Source organism: Cherax quadricarinatus, chromosome 8 (assembly GCF_038502225.1).
Source record: "Cherax quadricarinatus isolate ZL_2023a chromosome 8, ASM3850222v1, whole genome shotgun sequence".
In the NCBI taxonomy this organism is placed as follows: Eukaryota; Metazoa; Arthropoda; class Malacostraca; order Decapoda; family Parastacidae; genus Cherax; species Cherax quadricarinatus.
This window is the reverse complement of record NC_091299.1, coordinates 9852749-9871142: the sequence shown is the minus strand read 5'-3', so window position 1 is coordinate 9871142 and position 18394 is coordinate 9852749. Positions and strand designations below refer to the sequence as shown.

General features: G+C 40.3%; 1 protein-coding gene across 2 annotated transcripts in view; it reads right to left on the bottom strand.

Moving 5' to 3' along the window:
- The window catches only part of GCC185 (GRIP and coiled-coil domain containing 185 kDa), a 145199-nt gene that overhangs the window by 23192 nt on the left and 103613 nt on the right, over positions 1 to 18394 (bottom strand). Inside the window, exons 17-19 of one of the 2 annotated variants that reach the window (XM_070082846.1) lie at positions 10415 to 10640; positions 7065 to 7373; positions 5024 to 5197 (exon numbers count right to left, since the gene is read on the bottom strand). In XM_070082846.1, the coding sequence (XP_069938947.1) occupies positions 5024 to 5197; positions 7065 to 7373; positions 10415 to 10640 (709 nt within the window). The remainder of the gene's footprint in view (positions 1 to 5023; positions 5198 to 7064; positions 7374 to 10414; positions 10641 to 18394) is intronic. The other variant, XM_070082847.1, reaches the window with a different exon arrangement.

The window sequence follows — 18394 nt, the reverse complement described above, 5'->3', positions numbered from 1 at the left end:
TTTTATCAGAGTTCAGGGTAAGTTTGTTAGTCATCATCCAGGCAGATATTTTCTGTAATTCAGCATTGACTGTGTTTGCTAGTATGACTGTGTTTGGGTGGGAAAATACATATGTAGTGTCATCTGCAAATGATATGGGTTTGAGTAGCTGTGATGCATTCGGTAGATCATTGATGTAGATGAGAAAGAGGAGTGGTCCAAGGACGCTTCCTTGTGGGACTCCTACTGTGATTGGTTGGGTGGAGGAGTTTGCATCATTTGCACACACATATTGAGTTCCGTTACTAAGGTATGACTTTAGGTAGTTGAGGGAGTGGCCTCTGATACCGTAGTGCATTAATTTGGAGTACAGTAGTTCGTGGTCGACCGTATCAAAAGCTTTACGTAAATCAATGAAAATGCCCAGCGGGACTTCTTTCTTTTCGAGTGCGGTATATATTAGTTCTAGCATGTGTATGATAGCGTCATTTGTGCTTTTATTATTCCTGAAACCAAACTGACAAGGGTTTAATATATTGTGTGAAATGAGGTAGGAATAGATCCGTCTATGAATTAATTTTTCAAAGATTTGAGAGAGCAGTGGTAAGTTAAATATTGGTCTATAGTTATTCAAGTCAGCTTGGTCACCTCCTTTATGGATCGGAGTGACCCTCGCTATTTCGCAGGAGGAGTCAGTGACAAAGTGTAGCATTAAGAGTGTAGCAATTAAGTGTGGCATTAAGAGTGTAGCAATTATAAGTCAGTCTGACTTTTTTGGGTTATCCTAGGTTCTCTACACATATAGTCAGGAGCAAGAATGGCCACTGTGGTGGCCCTATAAACCCCAGCAACAACAATGGCCTTTGTTACCACCACTAGCCACATACGTAATGACATGCATTTTATTCATTCTAGTGTACATATCATGTTTCTATGTTAACCCCTTGACTGTCACAACCCCCAATCCTGAGATGTCTCCTGGTGTTGCAAAATTTAAAAAAAAAAAAAAATTATTTTTCTTATGAAATGATAGAGAATCTTTTCCCGATTGTAATCACACCAAAAAAAACAAAATTTGATGGAAAACTGACGGAATTATGCTCTCGCGAAGTTAGCGACCTCGACGATATTTACAAATCGGCGATTTCGCCCACTTTGAGCCCTATTTTCGGCTAATTCCATTATTCCAGTTGACCAAACTCATAGCTATTTCTTTAGAACTCCATTTTTTCTATTGATTGAGTACAAGAAACTGCCCATTTACCAATTTCAACTACCCAATAATGTGGTCAGAAATTTGCAATTTGGCCAATTTCACAAAAATTAAAAAATATGACAATTTCAAAATAAGGTCCAGAATGAACAGTGCAGACATTCCTGGCTCTAAAATAACATTTTATTTGTTCATTAGTCATGTCTCCAGGCCCCTCTGATATTACTCTTGCTTTCTATTTTGAATTTTTATTCAAACAAAAAATAGAAGACTTACTATTATGCAGACTACTGCAATACTGTAATAATTGTATGAATAACATCAACCCATTCATGACTGCATATTAGAATGGCTAGTTGGACATTTATTGGACAATGACATCATTAGTTTACTTTTGAACATTGGCAAAAATCAAACATTTCCCCTACTTTGAGCTCCATTTCCAGGTTCTTTTTATAGTAAAATCAATCAAAATCACCTCTATTTCTATAATATGTTTTCCATTCTATCATATGAGACCAAGAAAACGAGAATACAACCATAAATACTATACGAAAATAGACCACAAAGTCGGCATTTTAATTTAAAAAAACGGTCGGAGTTTTTTTTTTCTCATTATGCAGTGCGTGCTCCAGGATTTTTTTTATATGGTGCACACTGACCACACCGACCCATTCTCTCACATGTGGGCCTACCAGCTTTCTCCTGCTTGATCTGAAGCCACTAGAATTTATGAGTATATATACGTCAAACACGGTACCTCGTAAGACGTATACAGTGGACCCCTGCATACCGTACGCATCACATAACGTTCAATCCGCATACCGCTCGCTTTTATCACAAAAATTTTGCCTCGCATACCGCTCAAAAACCCGCTCACCGCTCTTCGTCCGAGACGCGTCCAATGTGCGCCCTTAGCCAGCCTCACATGTGCCGCCGGTGGCATTGTTTACCAGCCAGCCTCCACGGTAACATCCAAGCATACAATCGGAACATTTCGTATTATTACAGTGTTTTTGGTGATTTTATCTGCAAAATAAGTGACCATGGGCCCCAAGAAAGCTTCTAGTGCCAACCCTACAGCAATAAGGGTGAGAATTACTATAGAGATGAAGAAAAAGATCATTGATAAGTATGAAAGTGGAGTGCGTGTCTCCGAGCTGGCCAGGTTGTATAATAAACCCCAATCAACCATCGCTACTATTGGTGGTACAGCTGCTGCTGCTGCTGCTGCTGCTGCACTGTCAGCTGCTGCTGCTGCTGCTGTACCACCGTCAGCTGCTGCTGTAGTACCGTCTGCTGCTGCTGTAGCATCGTCTGCTGCTGCTGTAGCACTGTCAGCTGCTGCTGCTGCTGTACCACCGTCAGCTGCTGCTGTAGTACCGTCTGCTGCTGCTGTAGCATCGTCTGCTGCTGCTGTAGCACTGTCAGCTGCTGCTGCTGCTGTACCACCATCAGCTGCTGCTGTAGTACCGTCTGCTGCTGCTGTAGGATCGTCTGCTGCTGCTGTAGCACTGTCAGCTGCTGCTGCTGCTGTACCACCGTCAGCTGCTGCTGTAGTACCGTCTGCTGCTGCTGTAGCATCGTCTGCTGCTGCTGTAGCACTGTCAGCTGCTGCTGCTGTAGCACCGTTGTTGGTGTGGCTTATTGAGAATACCAAGAAACAATTAACCCCAGAGGATTTGCCACCCAGGATAACCCAAAAAAGTCAGTGTCATCGAAGACTAACTTATTTCCATTGGGGTCCTTAATCTTGTCTCCCAGGATGCAACCCACACCAGTCGACTAACACCCAGGTGAACAGGGAAAAATGCCTGGAACTAGTGCTCATATTGGTGAATTTAAAGCCAGCAAAGGTTGGTTTGAGAGATTTAAGAATCGTAGTGGCATACACAGTGTGATAAGGCCTGTTCTGGAAGAAAATGCCAAACAGGACCTACAGTACTCAGGAGGAAAAGGCACTCCCAGGACACAGTGTCTCATCAGTCATTGCTGCATCTTCAATAAAGGTAAGTGTTATTTATTCTACATTTAGTAGAGTAGTACATGCACAATATATATTGTGCATGTACTACTCTACTATTGTGCATGTATCCTTCTCTTTGTGTGTAGGAAAATGTATATTTCATGTGGTAAAATTTTTTTTTTCATACTTTTGGGTGTCTTGCACGGATTAATTTGATTTTCATTATTTCTTATGGGGAAAATTCATTCGCATACCGATCATTTCGCATAACAATGAGCCCTCTTGCACGGATTAAAGTCGCTATGCGGGGGTCCACTGTATATACGGCCGCGACAGTCAAAGGGTTAATAATATTGTTTATTATGTCATATTGGATGAATTGTGATAGATAAATAAGCCACAGAGCTGATATTAGGGAAATTATTATCTTGTCGTGCCTGGAATTCCACTAGAATTAATTACAGTGGTCCCTCGCTTTTCGTAGTTCTCGGCAATCGTAAATTTCGCCAGTCATAGGGGTATTTTCGTGTAAACATGGACTCGCTTTTCATAGGTTGACTCACGAATAGTAGTTCGTCCGGGACGCGTATGCACGGTGTAAGCCGGGGCGGCCTCCCTACCCAGCCAGTCTGGCATTGTTTACCAGCGAGTGAAGGTCCCCTCAAGTGCTCCTACGAAATATTTCATAATATTCCACTCATTTTAGTGCTTGCAAGTACTAAATAAGCTACCATGGCTCCAAAGAAAGCTCCTAGTGCCAAGCCTGTGGTAAAGAAGGTGAGAAATATGTACAGTGACAAAGTCTTGGGCCATTTTAGGGAAGTGTTAAAGAGACGCCAGAAACAGAGCTCTCTCCACAGTTACTTTGCGAGACAGGACTCCAGTGACTCTCATGGTGGTCCTAGTGGCATTAAGAAACAGAGAAGAGAAGCAACCCCAGAGAAGCAATTGGTACCTGAGGTGTTGCTGGAAGGGGATTTCCCTTCCAAACTGTAAACAATTCAATCTCTCTCCTCCAGTCTCCCATACACTAAGAAGAATCTCCAATAAAGGTAAGTGTTACGCTGTTAATGTTTCATTCATCATTTCCCATTGTATTGTTTATGTACTACATGTATATTTCATGTAAAAAATTTTTTTGTTTTAATACTTCTGGGTGTCAGGAATGGATTAATTGTATTTACATTATTTCTTATGGGGAAAATTGATTCGCAAATCGTAAATTTCGTTTATAGTAACAGCTCCAGGAACGGATTAATTACGAAAAACAAGGGACCACTGTAATTCCATTTCAGTTAATTTAAATAAGGAAAACTGACTGTGCAAACAAACAAATCCAGATGTGAGCAAGGTCACGGAACGGATTAAACTCGTAAGTAGAGGTTCCATTGTATTATTATTATTATAAAAAATGAAGTGCTAAACCTACAAGGGTCATACAGCAGTATGTTGAAAGAAAGAGTAATAATAATAATAGTTTTATCAAGATGTATGATGACTAGGTACAGCACCAATTAATAAAATTAGTAAAAAAAATTCCACCATAATACTTTCTACCTAAGAATCTGTTTGTTTACTCTTAGATGAAGTGCATAAAATAAATGTCAGTCACTTTCAAGACAACAATCTTCAGATGATAAACAAACCTTTCCCCTTTCTGACAGAGAATGTAAAGCTTGTAAGAACTACCTACTACAATATTTACCAATCAGTAATTGCATGTACTGTATATTATATATAAGAAACTTTATTAAAAGTTTTATTTCACAGTCACTTTAGTAACTAAAAAAAAGTTTTCTTACTATACAGTTTTTTTCAAGCATACCAGTTATGGAATTTGTTACCTTTTCATGAATGAAACCCACCTTTGCCTCAAGCCTGGCCATTTCCTTCCCAGTGGCATCTGTGTTGATGCTGGCAATGCTGACATTATCATCCTGGGATGTAAGAGGGGAATTTATAAGTTGTTCTAGGGGCGGAGGGCTATAACCCCTTTGTTTACCTGGGGAACGATGAACAGGTTCCACCCACTCTGAGCCCTATGGTTATGCAAAAGACATTCAGTTAAAGAAGAATGTAGAAGTGCATTTTATCTTAGCTCTAAACAGCTTGAATTATACTTATACAGACAGGATGTTTAATATATACAATAATAACTTAAAAATAATTTTACAAAATAATATGGAATATTGGAACCAAAATTTTAGACTACAGAGTCAAGTAAGTGATAATAACCATACATATATGCTCTACCTGCATATACTGTACACTGTAGGTCTACCCTCAAAGCCAGTCCTTGGTAAGTTACCTTGATAAAAATATTTCAATGTCCATCAGCTTTCTATTTAACTGAAAAAGCTCTTGACTCTCCTGATGAAGCCAAATTTTTCAGTAATTTTTTCTAACTTGGATAATTTTAGCCTTTCTGGCCATCCCATTTCTCCTTTGATCAATCTTATGCCTTATTTCTTCACCCTGAGTAAGTTTAGTAATTCACAAAGCTTTAGTAGCAATAAACTTCAAGAAAATGTATGGCTCCAGACAGTATGGTACAGATGATGTGATGGTGTGCCTCATAGGGTTGCACCTATACTGACCCACCTTCTCATTGTCTACACTCTAAAACCTTTCTCTCCCTCAGGAAACAAACTGGTTCAGCCTGTCATTAAGATAGTTGTGAGCTTCAATAATTTTACTGCCTTCACTACTATCTCAATTATTTCAAACAGCATGTATTTATTTTAGGCACCTTGTACACTTTTCCTCTGTTCACCAACACATTTTCTACTAAAGTTCTCTCATCATGTTACTCATTTTGGATTTATTCCATATTTATGTTAACTGCCAAAGCTGATTCCAAAAATTTGAAAATTCTCTTCAGTTTCAAAAATATTTCACTTGTCAATTACTTCAGGTCTACATATTTTACCTGACCTTTTCAAAGATTACTGCTCTCACACCTAAGACAGCTTTTCCTAACCACCTTATTAAGAATGCTGTTCTTACACCAGGAAAGGTTCCCTCACCTTGTCTAAAGTACTGATCTCATGCATGGGAAAGGTGTTCGTTCGTTCGTTCGTTCGTTCGGTCGGTCGGTCGGTCGGTCTCTCTCTCTCTCTCTCTCTCTCTCTCTCTCTCTCTCTAGAGTACTGCTATCACACATCTGGGAAAGCTCCCTTTTTGCCCATTTGTCTAAAAGTACTGTTCTCACATTTCACAACATGCAGATGTTTAAGAAGTAGAGCTTACACATCTTATAATAGGCATATGTTTGAGGGGAAGGATCTTGAACATGGAATCGGCATACGTTAGTGTGTTCAAATGAATTGAAACCAAGTGGTCTTTTGAATGTATGTACAGTTAGAGTGTAAGCAAGTCACAGTAATAACATGGAAACCATCTATGTAGATTTGGGTTTTGATGGTAGGAAGTACTTTGTATACTCTTAAAAGTCAGATGGTTGTGGTGCAGTCTGGTGGAACTGCGGACCTTGATATCTGTGGACCTTCATATCTGGAATAACAGCTAGGAAGCAAGTGATGGTGAATGTGCTTTCTTTAGGCCACTCTGCCATGGTAGAAAATAGTTGTTACATAAAATAAATTAGAATAGGATGCAAAAAATAAGGATTATACTTCTCTATCAATTTAAATCCAGCATACCCCTTTCTGACTATCCAAGAGAGTGATGAGTCTCTATGCATTACTATCCTTACTCTACATATAAATGAATTCTGTTTTCACCTGTTTGCAATCCAAATTTCAACACTGTACTGTATAACAATATAAAATGTCAACATTTATCTATATGATAATTTACACTGTAGTTTAAATGTATCAAAAACAAGCATCAACAACAGGAATAAGATAAATTTTTAATAAACACACTAATGCATAAAACACTGACCTCCCCTTCCTCTCTGACCATGTTTGTAACATCAATTCTGGGTTCGTCATATCCAAGGCTGAGCTGGCGACGATGTTGCTGAGTGTTGGTGTGGTTTACACCTGGCACAGTGTGATCATTCTCAGAGCGTAACGGATGGGGAGCAGTAGGAATTGTGGACATGGTAGTGTTAGCACTGGCAGGAGTTGCTGTGACTGAGGTGCTTATGGTGTTCTTCAGCTGCCATAATTTATCCTCACATTCCTCAAGTTTAGCTGTGAGTTGCTCCACTTCTCGGGAGTGAGTCTGCTTTAAGGTATCCAATTGTTTCTGTCAATTAAGTGGGAGTTGGTTACAAAAACTGCTTGAAAACATGATTCTTAACATTGACACTTTATTTTCTTGTTTTCCTACTGACTACATATCCTAAAGTTTTCATAACTGCCATCTTGCATTTCATTTACATTTTTTATATCTAATACAAGTTAAAAAATACCAAACAATTAAGCTGAGCAACACAGATCTCACAATATACAAACCAGCTGTGTTCCTGGTTTTTCAACTTTAAATGGGTTTTGTACTATAGTGAAAACAATAGATAAAAAGGATTGCAATGTTTCACACCTGTTAATACTTCAGTCCAATGGTTATAAAACATTAACAGATTTTTAAGTCCCCAGTTTGTAAGTGTGAACATGTGTAACCTGATATGCTTGTATGTCGAGGACTTCTGTATTAGGCATGGTACTGTCTTTCTGTTTCTTGCCTCCACTAATTTCTTTTCACACTTTACATCTATCTGCCTATAAAGAGAAACACAGTCAGATCAAGAGACTACTGAAATGGGGCCTTCAGTGATGAAAATTATGGAGCCTTCAGCCCCATAATTTCCACCACTCATCTTAACCCTCTCACTGTTGAGACCCCTGATTACAAACTTGCTCTCAGTGTTGAAAAATATGTGAAAAAAAAAAAAAAAAATTTTTTCTTACCAAAATCTTAAGAATATTTTTCCGATTGTTTTAACAGAAAAAAAAATGCGGTCAGTACTTACCGAGAAACAGAGGCATGAAGTTGACAGAAAGAGAACCGCTTACGGCAACATCAGTGACTGCCGCTCACTCGGTATTATTATTACTTTTATTCTATTTTTCTTTTCTTTTCTAATATTTTATTTTTTTCAACTAACTTTTGTGGCCTGTGAGACCAATATAATGCATATTGTATATATATCCACTCATTGTATGCAACACAATAACTGCACAAATAATATCATTATATTGTTTACAAAACTTGCTTACACAAACCAACAATTAAAAAAATTGTTTATTACTAGTGTTCTATAATATATATATACATATAGAGTCACTGGACACATTCCTAGAAGTGCTGCAGCTTGTGGGACTCTTGAAACATGGTGTTATGCACAGTGCTGTTTTACACTCCTCACACATAAAACAAGTGTGTCTGCATTTTTGTGAGTGGTTTGTTGTGGTTGTGGTTATGCAGGTTGTGTGTGGATGGTCGTATGTAGCTTTTGTTGTGGATGTGCCGAGTCAGCAGCATGGCTACCAGTCTTGGGTGCCGTTGGTGCTACATGACGCATTACTGCTGCAGCATGTATATTATCCATCCTAATTTTAACATTACCAATTACCCATATTGTCTTCCCCACCAACCATGCTATCTTCCCCACCAACCATGCTGTCTTCCCCACCAACCATGCTATCCTCCCACCAACCATGCTATCTTCCCTACCAACCATGCTGTCTTCCCCACCAGCCATGCTATTTTCCCCACCAACCATGCTGTCTTCCCCACCAACAATACTATCTTCCCCACCAACCATGCTGTCTTCCCCACCAACCATGCTGTCTTCTCCACCAACCATGCTGTCTTCCCCACTAACCATGATGTCTTCCCCACCAACCATGCTGTCTTCCCCACCAACCATGCTGTCTTCCCCACCAACCATGCTATCTTCCTCACCAACCATGCTGTCTTCCCCACCAACCATGCTGTCTTCCCACCAACCATGTTATTTTCCCCACCAACCATACTGTCTTCCTCACCAACCATGCTGTCTTCCTCACCAACCATGCTGTCTTCCTCACCAACCATACTGTCTTCCTCACCAACCATACTGTCTTCCTCACCAACCATGCTGTCTTCCTCACCAACCATACTGTCTTCCTCACCAACCATGCTGTCTTCCTCACCAACCATACTGTCTTCCTCACCAACCATGCTGTCTTCCTCACCAACCATGGTATCTTCCACACAAACCATGCTGTCTTCCCCACCAACCATGCTATCTTCCCCACCAACCATGCTGTCTTTCCCACCAACCATGCTGTCTTCCCCACCAACCATGCTGTCTTCCCCACCAACCATGCTGTCTTCCCCACCAACCATGCTGTCTTCCCCACCAACCATGCTGTCTTCCCCACCAACCATGCTGTCTTCCACACCAACCATGCTGTCTTCCACACCAACCATGCTGTCTTCCCCACCAACCATGGTATCTTCCACACAAACCATGCTGTCTTCCCCACCAACCATGCTGTCTTCCCCACCAACCATGGTATCTTCCACACAAACCATGCTGTCTTCCCCACCAACCATGCTATCTTCCCCACCAACCATGCTGTCATCCCCACCAACCATGCTGTCTTCCCCACCAACAATACTGTCTTCTCCACTACCCACATGGAAATAAGTCACTCTGCCTGACTTTTTTGGGTTACTGTAGGTTTCCCACACATATGCTGCGATGTATGATTATCTATGTAACTGTATTTGTGTACACCTGAATAAACTTACTTGTTCACTGAGACATAGGCAAATATGAGTTTCCTCTTTCGCTGTGGTACAACTGAACATGAACGAGACGGCCCAGCACCAGAGGTGGAAGGATGATAATCGTCTGGATTTTCAGCACTATTTCTGATAACCTGGGCATTGTTTTCAGTCATAAACTCCTCAAAATCATTAAATTCATCTTCACTGACACTTCCATCTGTGTTAGAACTATCACTTGGGAAGGGAAGAGTCCCAATTCGCCGGGGAGTGAGGTATTCCTTACTGCTAGGCATGGTGAACAAGGCGTACTGAATTGGCACTTCCACAATGCACTGCGGCCTCCCTGATTCTTTTTATACTGTACACACTGAACGCACAAACCCATTCTCTCACATGTAGGCCTACCAGCTTTCTCCCACCAGATTTGAAGGCGCTAGAATTTTGGCGTAGTATTATGGGACTGACACTGGCTTGCCAGCCGTAATATTACAGGACCGACAGTGAAAAGGTTAAGGGAGAGAATTTTTTTGGTAATGCAAAAAGAAATTATACAATATATTGTCACTGACCTTAAAATTGTTACTCATTGCTTCATTTTGGTTAGCCATGCTGGTGATAATTCTTTGATATTCAGCCATTTTAGCTTCCATTTTACTTTCTAGACTGGTAATCTTCTCATGGTGAGAACTTTCCCGTCTGTTCAGCTCCTCAGATAAGGATAATAACTTTTTTGCAATGCCATCTTTCTCAGATTGCATAAAAGTGTATTCGGCTTGGAGGGTTGACAGTTCTGACCTAAGGATAACAGTAAATACAAAATTTATGATGTGGTCAGGGTTCATATTTAATACTCGCAATAATAAACAGAATGTCAAGAAGACTCATTATTGGGACACATTGTACTGATATTTAACAAAAGGCAGCAGGGAGGATTCCCTGAACTACAGGCATTGATGGAAATAAATGGTATAAAATACCGACACAATAGATATAAACACACATGCAGTATAATGTGATCCTTTATTGACAATGTTTCACCCACACAGTGGGCTTTTTCACGTCACAAACAGATCTACCTGGGGTGGAAGGTACATGAGTATTTATAGTCAGGTTCAGAATGCTGGGTCAGGTGGAGAATGCTGCATCTGATGATTTACCGAGTGGGGTTATAGAGTCTAAAATCTTGGGTAGCTTGGAAGGGAGATTGGATAAGTATGTGAGTAGACCTTTTGCAGTGTTCCTCCATTCCTATGTTCTTATGTGGGATAGTGATGATTCTAGAACCATCGCTTATCTCTATATCCAACAACTTCAACCAGAACAATAGCTTCTATAACACAGCTGAACCACTTGCCAAGAAACTTCTTCATCGCTATCCCACATAAGAACATGGGAATGGAGGAACACTGCAGAAGGTCTACTCACATACTTATCCTATCTCCCTTCCAAGCTACCCAAGATTTTAGATTCTATAACCCCACTCGGTACATTATCAGATGCAGCATTCTCCACCTGACCTCAGCATTCTGAACCTGACTATAAATGCTTGCGTACCTTCCACCCCAGGTAGATCTGTTTGTGACTTGACAAAGCCCACTGTGTGGGTAAAACGTTGTCAATAAAGGATCACATTATACTGCATGTGTTTATATTTTCAACTTCAGGCATTGTTTCACTGGCAAGAAGTGTTTGAGAACTTTGCTATACAGTGTGCCAATTTTCCTTTATGCAATGCCCCAATTTTTACCAGTACAATTATTTATTGCAAAGAGTAATGAAGAGTCCTATTGGGAAACGTTTAATGTTGATGGCCTGAGTGATATTACTAGAGCTACCAGGAGCATGGAACACACCTACTACATAAAGTGAGGAGACTCCTGATGCTCAAAAAAACAAAAAATAGAGGAAAGGGGATAAAATGCTTAGATCAAGGAGCTACTAACTAGGAACAGTTTGGTTTATGATCAGCAAATTCTTCTACTATTGTATATAGTATCAAATCTATTAAGTTACAAGCCATCTGTGGGTCATTACGTTTAGTTGCTAGTAACTTTTTATTTTTAGTTATTTTTCATTATTTTTAGTTATTTGTTAGTTATTTTTCACTATTATTAGTTATTTTTTGTTATTTTCATTACATGTTGGAAGGATTGCTGGTGTCTTTTTCTGTCTCATAAACATACTGGAAAACAGGTATATCTTGCTGCTTCTACTTACACTCAGGTCACACTACATAGGCATACACATGCATACATATACACACACACATCTAGGTTTTTCTTCTTTTTCTTAATAGCTCTTGTTCTTCTTTATTTCCTCTATTCTCCATGGGGAAGAGGAAAAGAATCTTTCCTCTGTAAGCCTTGTGTGCCATATGGCATTTTAATGCCAGGAGCAATGGGCTAGTAACCCCTTCTCCTGTATATATTACTAAATAAGAGAGGAAGAACTAGGAAGAACTGAATGTGCGTGGATGTTGTGCAAATGATAAGAAAGAGATGATTGTGGATGTTATGAATGAGAAGAAACTGGATGTCCTGGCTTTAAGTGAAACAAAGCTGAAGGGGGTGGGAGAGTTTCAATGGAGAGGAATAAATGGGATTAGGTCAGGGGTTTCAAATAGAGTTAAAGCTAAAGAAGGAGTAGCAATAATGTTGAAGGATAAGCTATGGCAGGAAAAGAGGGACTACAAATGCATAAATTCAAGGATTATGTGGAGTAAAATAAAGATTGTATGTGAAAAGTGGGTTATAGTAAGCGTATATGCACCTGGAGAAGAGAGAAGTGTAGAGGAGAGAGAGAGATTCTGGGAAATGTTGAGTGAATGCGTGGGGAGTTTTGAATCAAGTGTGAGAGTAATGGTGGTTGGGGATTTCAATGCTAAAGTGGGTAAAAATGTTATGGAGGGAGTAGTAGGTAAATTTGGGGTGCCAGGGGTAAATGTAAATGGGGAGCCTTTAATTGAGCTATGTGTAGAAAGAAATTTGGTAATAAGTAATACATATTTTATGAAAAAGAGGATAAATAAATATACAAGGTATGATGTAGCACGTAATGAAAGTAGTTTGTTAGATTATGTATTGGTGGATAAAAGGTTGATGGGTAGGCTCCAGGATGTACATGTTTATAGAGGGGCAACTGATATATCAGATCATTATTTAGTTGTAGCTACAGTTAGAATAAGAGGTAGATGGGAAAAGAGGAAGGTGGCAACAACAAGTAAGAGGGAGGTGAAAGTGTATAAACTAAGGGAGGAGGAAGTTCGGGTGAGATATAAGCGACTATTGGCAGAAAGGTGGGCTAGTGCAAAGATGAGTAGTGGGGGGGTTGAAGAGGGTTGAAATAGTTTTAAAAATGCAGTATTAGAATGTGGGGCAGAAGTTTGTGGTTATAGGAGGGTGGGGGCAGGAGGAAAGAGGAGTGATTGGTGGAATGATGAAGTAAAGGGTGTGATAAAAGAGAAAAAGGTAGCTTACGAGAGGTTTTTACAAAGCAGAAGCGTTATAAGAAGAGCAGAGTATATGGAGAGTAAAAGAAAGGTGAAGAGAGTGGTGAGAGAGTGCAAAAGGAGAGCAGATGAAAGAGTGGGAGAGGCACTGTCAAGAAATTTTAATGAAAATAAGAAAAAATTTTGGAGTGAGTTAAACAAGTTAAGAAAGCCTAGGGAAAGTATGGATTTGTCCGTTAAAAACAGAGTAGGGGAGTTAGTAGATGGGGAGAGGGAGGTACTAGGTAGATGGCGAGAATATTTTGAGGAACTTTTAAATGTTGAGGAAGAAAGGGAGGCGGTAATTTCATGCACTGGCCAGGGAGGTATACCATCTTTTAGGAGTGAAGAAGAGCAGAATGTAAGTGTGGTGGAGGTACGTGAGGCATTACGTAGAATGAAAGGGGGTAAAGCAGCTGGAACTGATGGGATCATGACAGAAATGTTAAAAGCAGGGGGGGATATAGTGTTGGAGTGGTTGGTACTTTTGTTTAATAAATGTATGAAAGAGGGGAAGGTACCTAGGGATTGGCAGAGAGCATGTATAGTCCCTTTATATAAAGGGAAAGGGGACAAAAGAGATTGTAAAAATTATAGAGGAATAAGTTTACTGAGTATACCAGGTAAAGTATACGGTAGAGTTATAATTGAAAGAATTAGAGGTAAGACAGAATGTAGAATTGCGGATGAGCAAGGAGGCTTCAGAGTGGGTAGGGGATGTGTAGATCAAGTGTTTACATTGAAGCATATATGTGAACAGTATTTAGATAAACGTAGGGAAGTTTTTATTGCATTTATGGATTTAGAAAAGACATATGATAGAGTGGATAGAGGAGCAATGTGGCAGATGTTGCAAGTTTATGGAATAGGTGGTAAGTTACTAAATGCTGTAAAGAGCTTTTATGAGGATAGTGAGGCTCAGGTTAGGGTGTGTAGAAGAGAGGGAGAATACTTCCCGGTAAAAGTAGGTCTTAGACAGGGATGTGTAATGTCACCATGGTTGTTTAATATATTTATAGATGGGGTTGTAAAAGAAGTAAATGCTAGGGTGTTCGGGAGAGGGGTGGGATTAAATTATGGGGAATCAAATTCAAAATGGGAATTGACACAGTTACTTTTTGCTGATGATACTGTGCTTATGGGAGATTCTCAAGAAAAATTGCAAAGGTTAGTGGATGAGTTTGAGAATGTGTGTAAAGGTAGAAAGTTGAAAGTGAACATAGAAAAGAGTAAGGTGATGAGGGTATCAAATGATTTAGATAAAGAAAAATTGGATATCAAATTGGGGAGGAGAAGTATGGAAGAAGTGAATGTTTTCAGATACTTGGGAGTTGACATGTCGGCGGATGGATTTATGAAGGATGAGGTTAATCATAGAATTGATGAGGGAAAAAAGGTGAGTGGTGCGTTGAGGTATAAGTGGAGTCAAAAAACGTTATCTATGGAGGCAAAGAAAGGAATGTATGAAAGTATAGTAGTACCAACACTCTTATATGGATGTGAAGCTTGGGTGGTAAATGCAGCAGCGAGGAGACGGTTGGAGGCAGTGGAGATGTCCTGTCTAAGGGCAATGTGTGGTGTAAATATTATGCAGAAAATTCGGAGTGTGGAAATTAGGAGAAGGTGTGGAGTTAATAAAAACATTAGTCAGAGGGCAGAAGAAGGGTTGTTGAGGTGGTTTGGTCATTTAGAGAGAATGGATCAAAGTAGAATGACATGGAAAGCATATAAATCTATAGGGGAAGGAAAGAGGGGTAGGGGTCGTCCTCGAAAGGGTTGGAAAGAGAGGGTAAAGGAGGTTTTGTGGGCGAGGGGCTTGGACTTCCAGCAAGCGTGCATGAGCGTGTTAGATAGGAGTGAATGGAGACGAATGATACTTGGGACCTGACGATCTGTTGGAGTGTGAGCAGGGTAATATTTAGTGAAGGGATTCAGGGAAACCGGTTATTTTCTTATAGTCAGACTTGAGTCCTGGAAATGGGAAGTACAATGCCTGCACTTTAAAGGAGGGGTTTGGGATATTGGCAGTTTGGAGGGATATGTTGTGTATCTTTATACGTATATGCTTCTAAACTGTTGTATTCTGCTCACACTCCAACAGATCGTCAGGTCCCAAGTACCATTCGTCTCCATTCACTCCTATCTAACACGCTCACGCACACTTGCTGGAAGTCCAAGCCCCTTGCCCACAAAACCTCCTTTATATATATATACACACCCCTCTGGGTTTTCTTCTATTTTCTTACTAGTTCTTGTTCTTGTTTATTTCCTGTTATCTCCATGGGGAAGTGGAACAGAATTCTTCCTCCGTAAGCCATGCGTGTTGTAAGCGGCGACTAAAATGCCAGGAGCAAGGGGCTAGTAACCCCTTCTCCTGTATAAATTACTAAATTTAAAAAGAGAAACTTTCGTTTTTCTTTTTGGGCCACCCCTGCCTCGGTGGGATATGGCCGGTGCGTTGAAAGAAAGAAAGAAAGAAGAGAGGAAGAAAAACTTTATAAAACTGGGATGCTTGAATGTGCATGGATGCAGTGCAGATGATAAGAGAGAGATGATTGCTGATGTTATGAATGAAAAGAAGTTGGATGTCCTAGCCCTAAGCAAAACAAAGTTGAAGGGGATTAGGCAAGTTTCAGTGGGGAGAAATTACTGGGATTAAGTCAAAAGTATCTGAAGACTTAGAGCTAAGGAAGGGGTAGCAATACTGTTGAAAGATCAGTTATGGAAGGAAAAGAGGGAATATAAATGTATAAATTCAAGGATTATGGGGATTAAAATGAGAGTTGGATGCGAAAAGTTTGTCATAATAAGCGTGTATGCACCTGGAGAAGAGAGAAGTGTAGAGGAGAGAGAGTGAGATTTTGGGAAAAGTTAAGCAAATGTATAGGAACTTTTGAACCACGTGAGAGATTAACTGTGGTAGGGGACTCAAATGCTAAAGTTGGAGAAACATTTTGAGAGGGTGTGGTAGGTAAGTTTGGGGTGCCAGGTGTCAATGATAATGAGAGCCTTTTGACTGGGCTTTGTATAGAAAGGGGTTTAGTCATAGGTAATACACATTTTAAAAAAAAGAGGGTAAGTATAAAAGATATGATGTAAGGCGTAATGACAGTAGTTTGTTGGACTATGTATAGGTAGATAAAAGACTTAAGTAGACCTCAGGATGTACATGTTTATAGAGGAGCCACAGATATATTGGATTACTTTTTAGTTGTAGCTACAGTGAGAGTAAAAGGTAGATGGGATACAAGGAAAATAGAGCAGCAAGTAAGAGAGAGGTGAAGGTCTATAAACTAAAAGAGGAGGAAGTTAGGGTAAGATATAAACAACTATTGGAGGATAGATGGGCTAGTGAGAGTATAGGCAATGGGGTCGAAGATGTATGGGATAGGTTTAAGAATGTAGTGTTAGTGTGTTCAGAAGATGTTTGTAGTCACAGGAAAGTGGGTGTGGGAGGGAAGAAGAGCGACCAGTGGAATTATGATGTAAAGAGAGTAACAAGGGAGAAAAAGTTAGCATATGAGAGGTTTTTTACAAAGCAGAAGTGATGCAAGGAGGAAAGAGTATATGGAGAGAAAAAGAGGTTATGAGAGTGGTGAAGCAATGTAAAAAGAGAGCAAATGAGCACTGGGAATTGCAGGCTCTATGCTATGTCTCCTCAGTGATTACCTTCATGGTAGATCTCTAAGTGTAGTTCTCAATGGAACGGAATCAGCAAGACATCCTATTGGGGCAAGTGTTCCACAAGGAAGTGTGCTGGGACCATTGTTATGGAATGTCTACTTCGACGACCTTCTTCATCTCATCCCAGAATCACATGCACATGCAGACGACTGCACACTGACATTCACTTATCCAAGAGAAGAAATGCCAGCTGCTCTAAGCTACATCAATCACCAGCTGAGAGCTATATCAGCTTCTAGAAATAGATGGCAAGTAACATTTGCACCTGAGAAAATGCAAATGATGATCATCTCTAGGCACCATGATGGTAATGCTGGTGCAGTAGTAAGGATGAATGGGAGGGTGTTGGCACCTGGAGAAGAAGTTGATATCCTTGGGGTGAAATTTGACTCCAAACTAACCATGAAGAACCATGTTGTAAATCTTGCAAACAAGGCAGCCAGGAAGTTTACAGCACTTCACCGTATCTCGCATCTACTTGACAGTAGGGGTTGCAAGATTCTGTATGAGGCACAAGTACGCTCGCACCTTGAGTATGCTCCACTTTCTTGGTTTGCCTGCCCCCCCCCCCTCTCATCTGCGACTGCTTGACAGAGTAGAGAACAGAGCAAGACGTCTCATCTCTCGCCTGGACCCATCCTGGATAGATCTGTCATTTCAGCAGAGCCTTCAACATAGGAGGGATGTGGGTGGCCTTACTGTTATGTACAAGGCCAATATTGTCAAAGTACCACACTTGGATCCACTTCGAGGACAGTGTGAAACAAGCTTTTATGCCACAAGACGGGCAGAAAGCAGCAACTTCACTCTGGCTGTACCCTTCTCCAGAACTTTTTTGGGGGTCTGAAATTGACTAATCTGTATTATTCCTTATGGGAACAAATTCGTTCGGTACAAGCACTCAAACAGCCTTCTGGAATGAATTGGGGAGGAGGAGTATGGAAGAAGTCAATGTTTTCAGATACTTGGGAGTTGACGTGTCGGCAGATGAATTTATGAAGGATGAGGTTAATCATAGAATTGATGAGGGAAAAAAGGTGAGTGGTGCATTGAGGTATATGTGGAGACAAAAAAACGCTGTCTATGGAGGCAAAGAAAGGAATGTATGAAAGTATAGTAGTACCAACACTCTTACATGGGTGTGAAGCTTGGGTTGTGAATGCAGCAGCGAGGAGGCGGTTGGAGGCAGTGGAGATGTCCTGTCTAAGGGCAACGTTTGATGTAAATATTATGCAGAGAATTCGGAGTGAGGAAATTAGGAGAAGGTGTGGAGTTAATAAAAGTATTAGTCAGAGGGCTGAAGAGGGGTTGAGGTGATTTGGTCATTTAGAGAGAATGGATCAAAGTAGAATGAAATGGAGAGCATTTAAATCTGTAG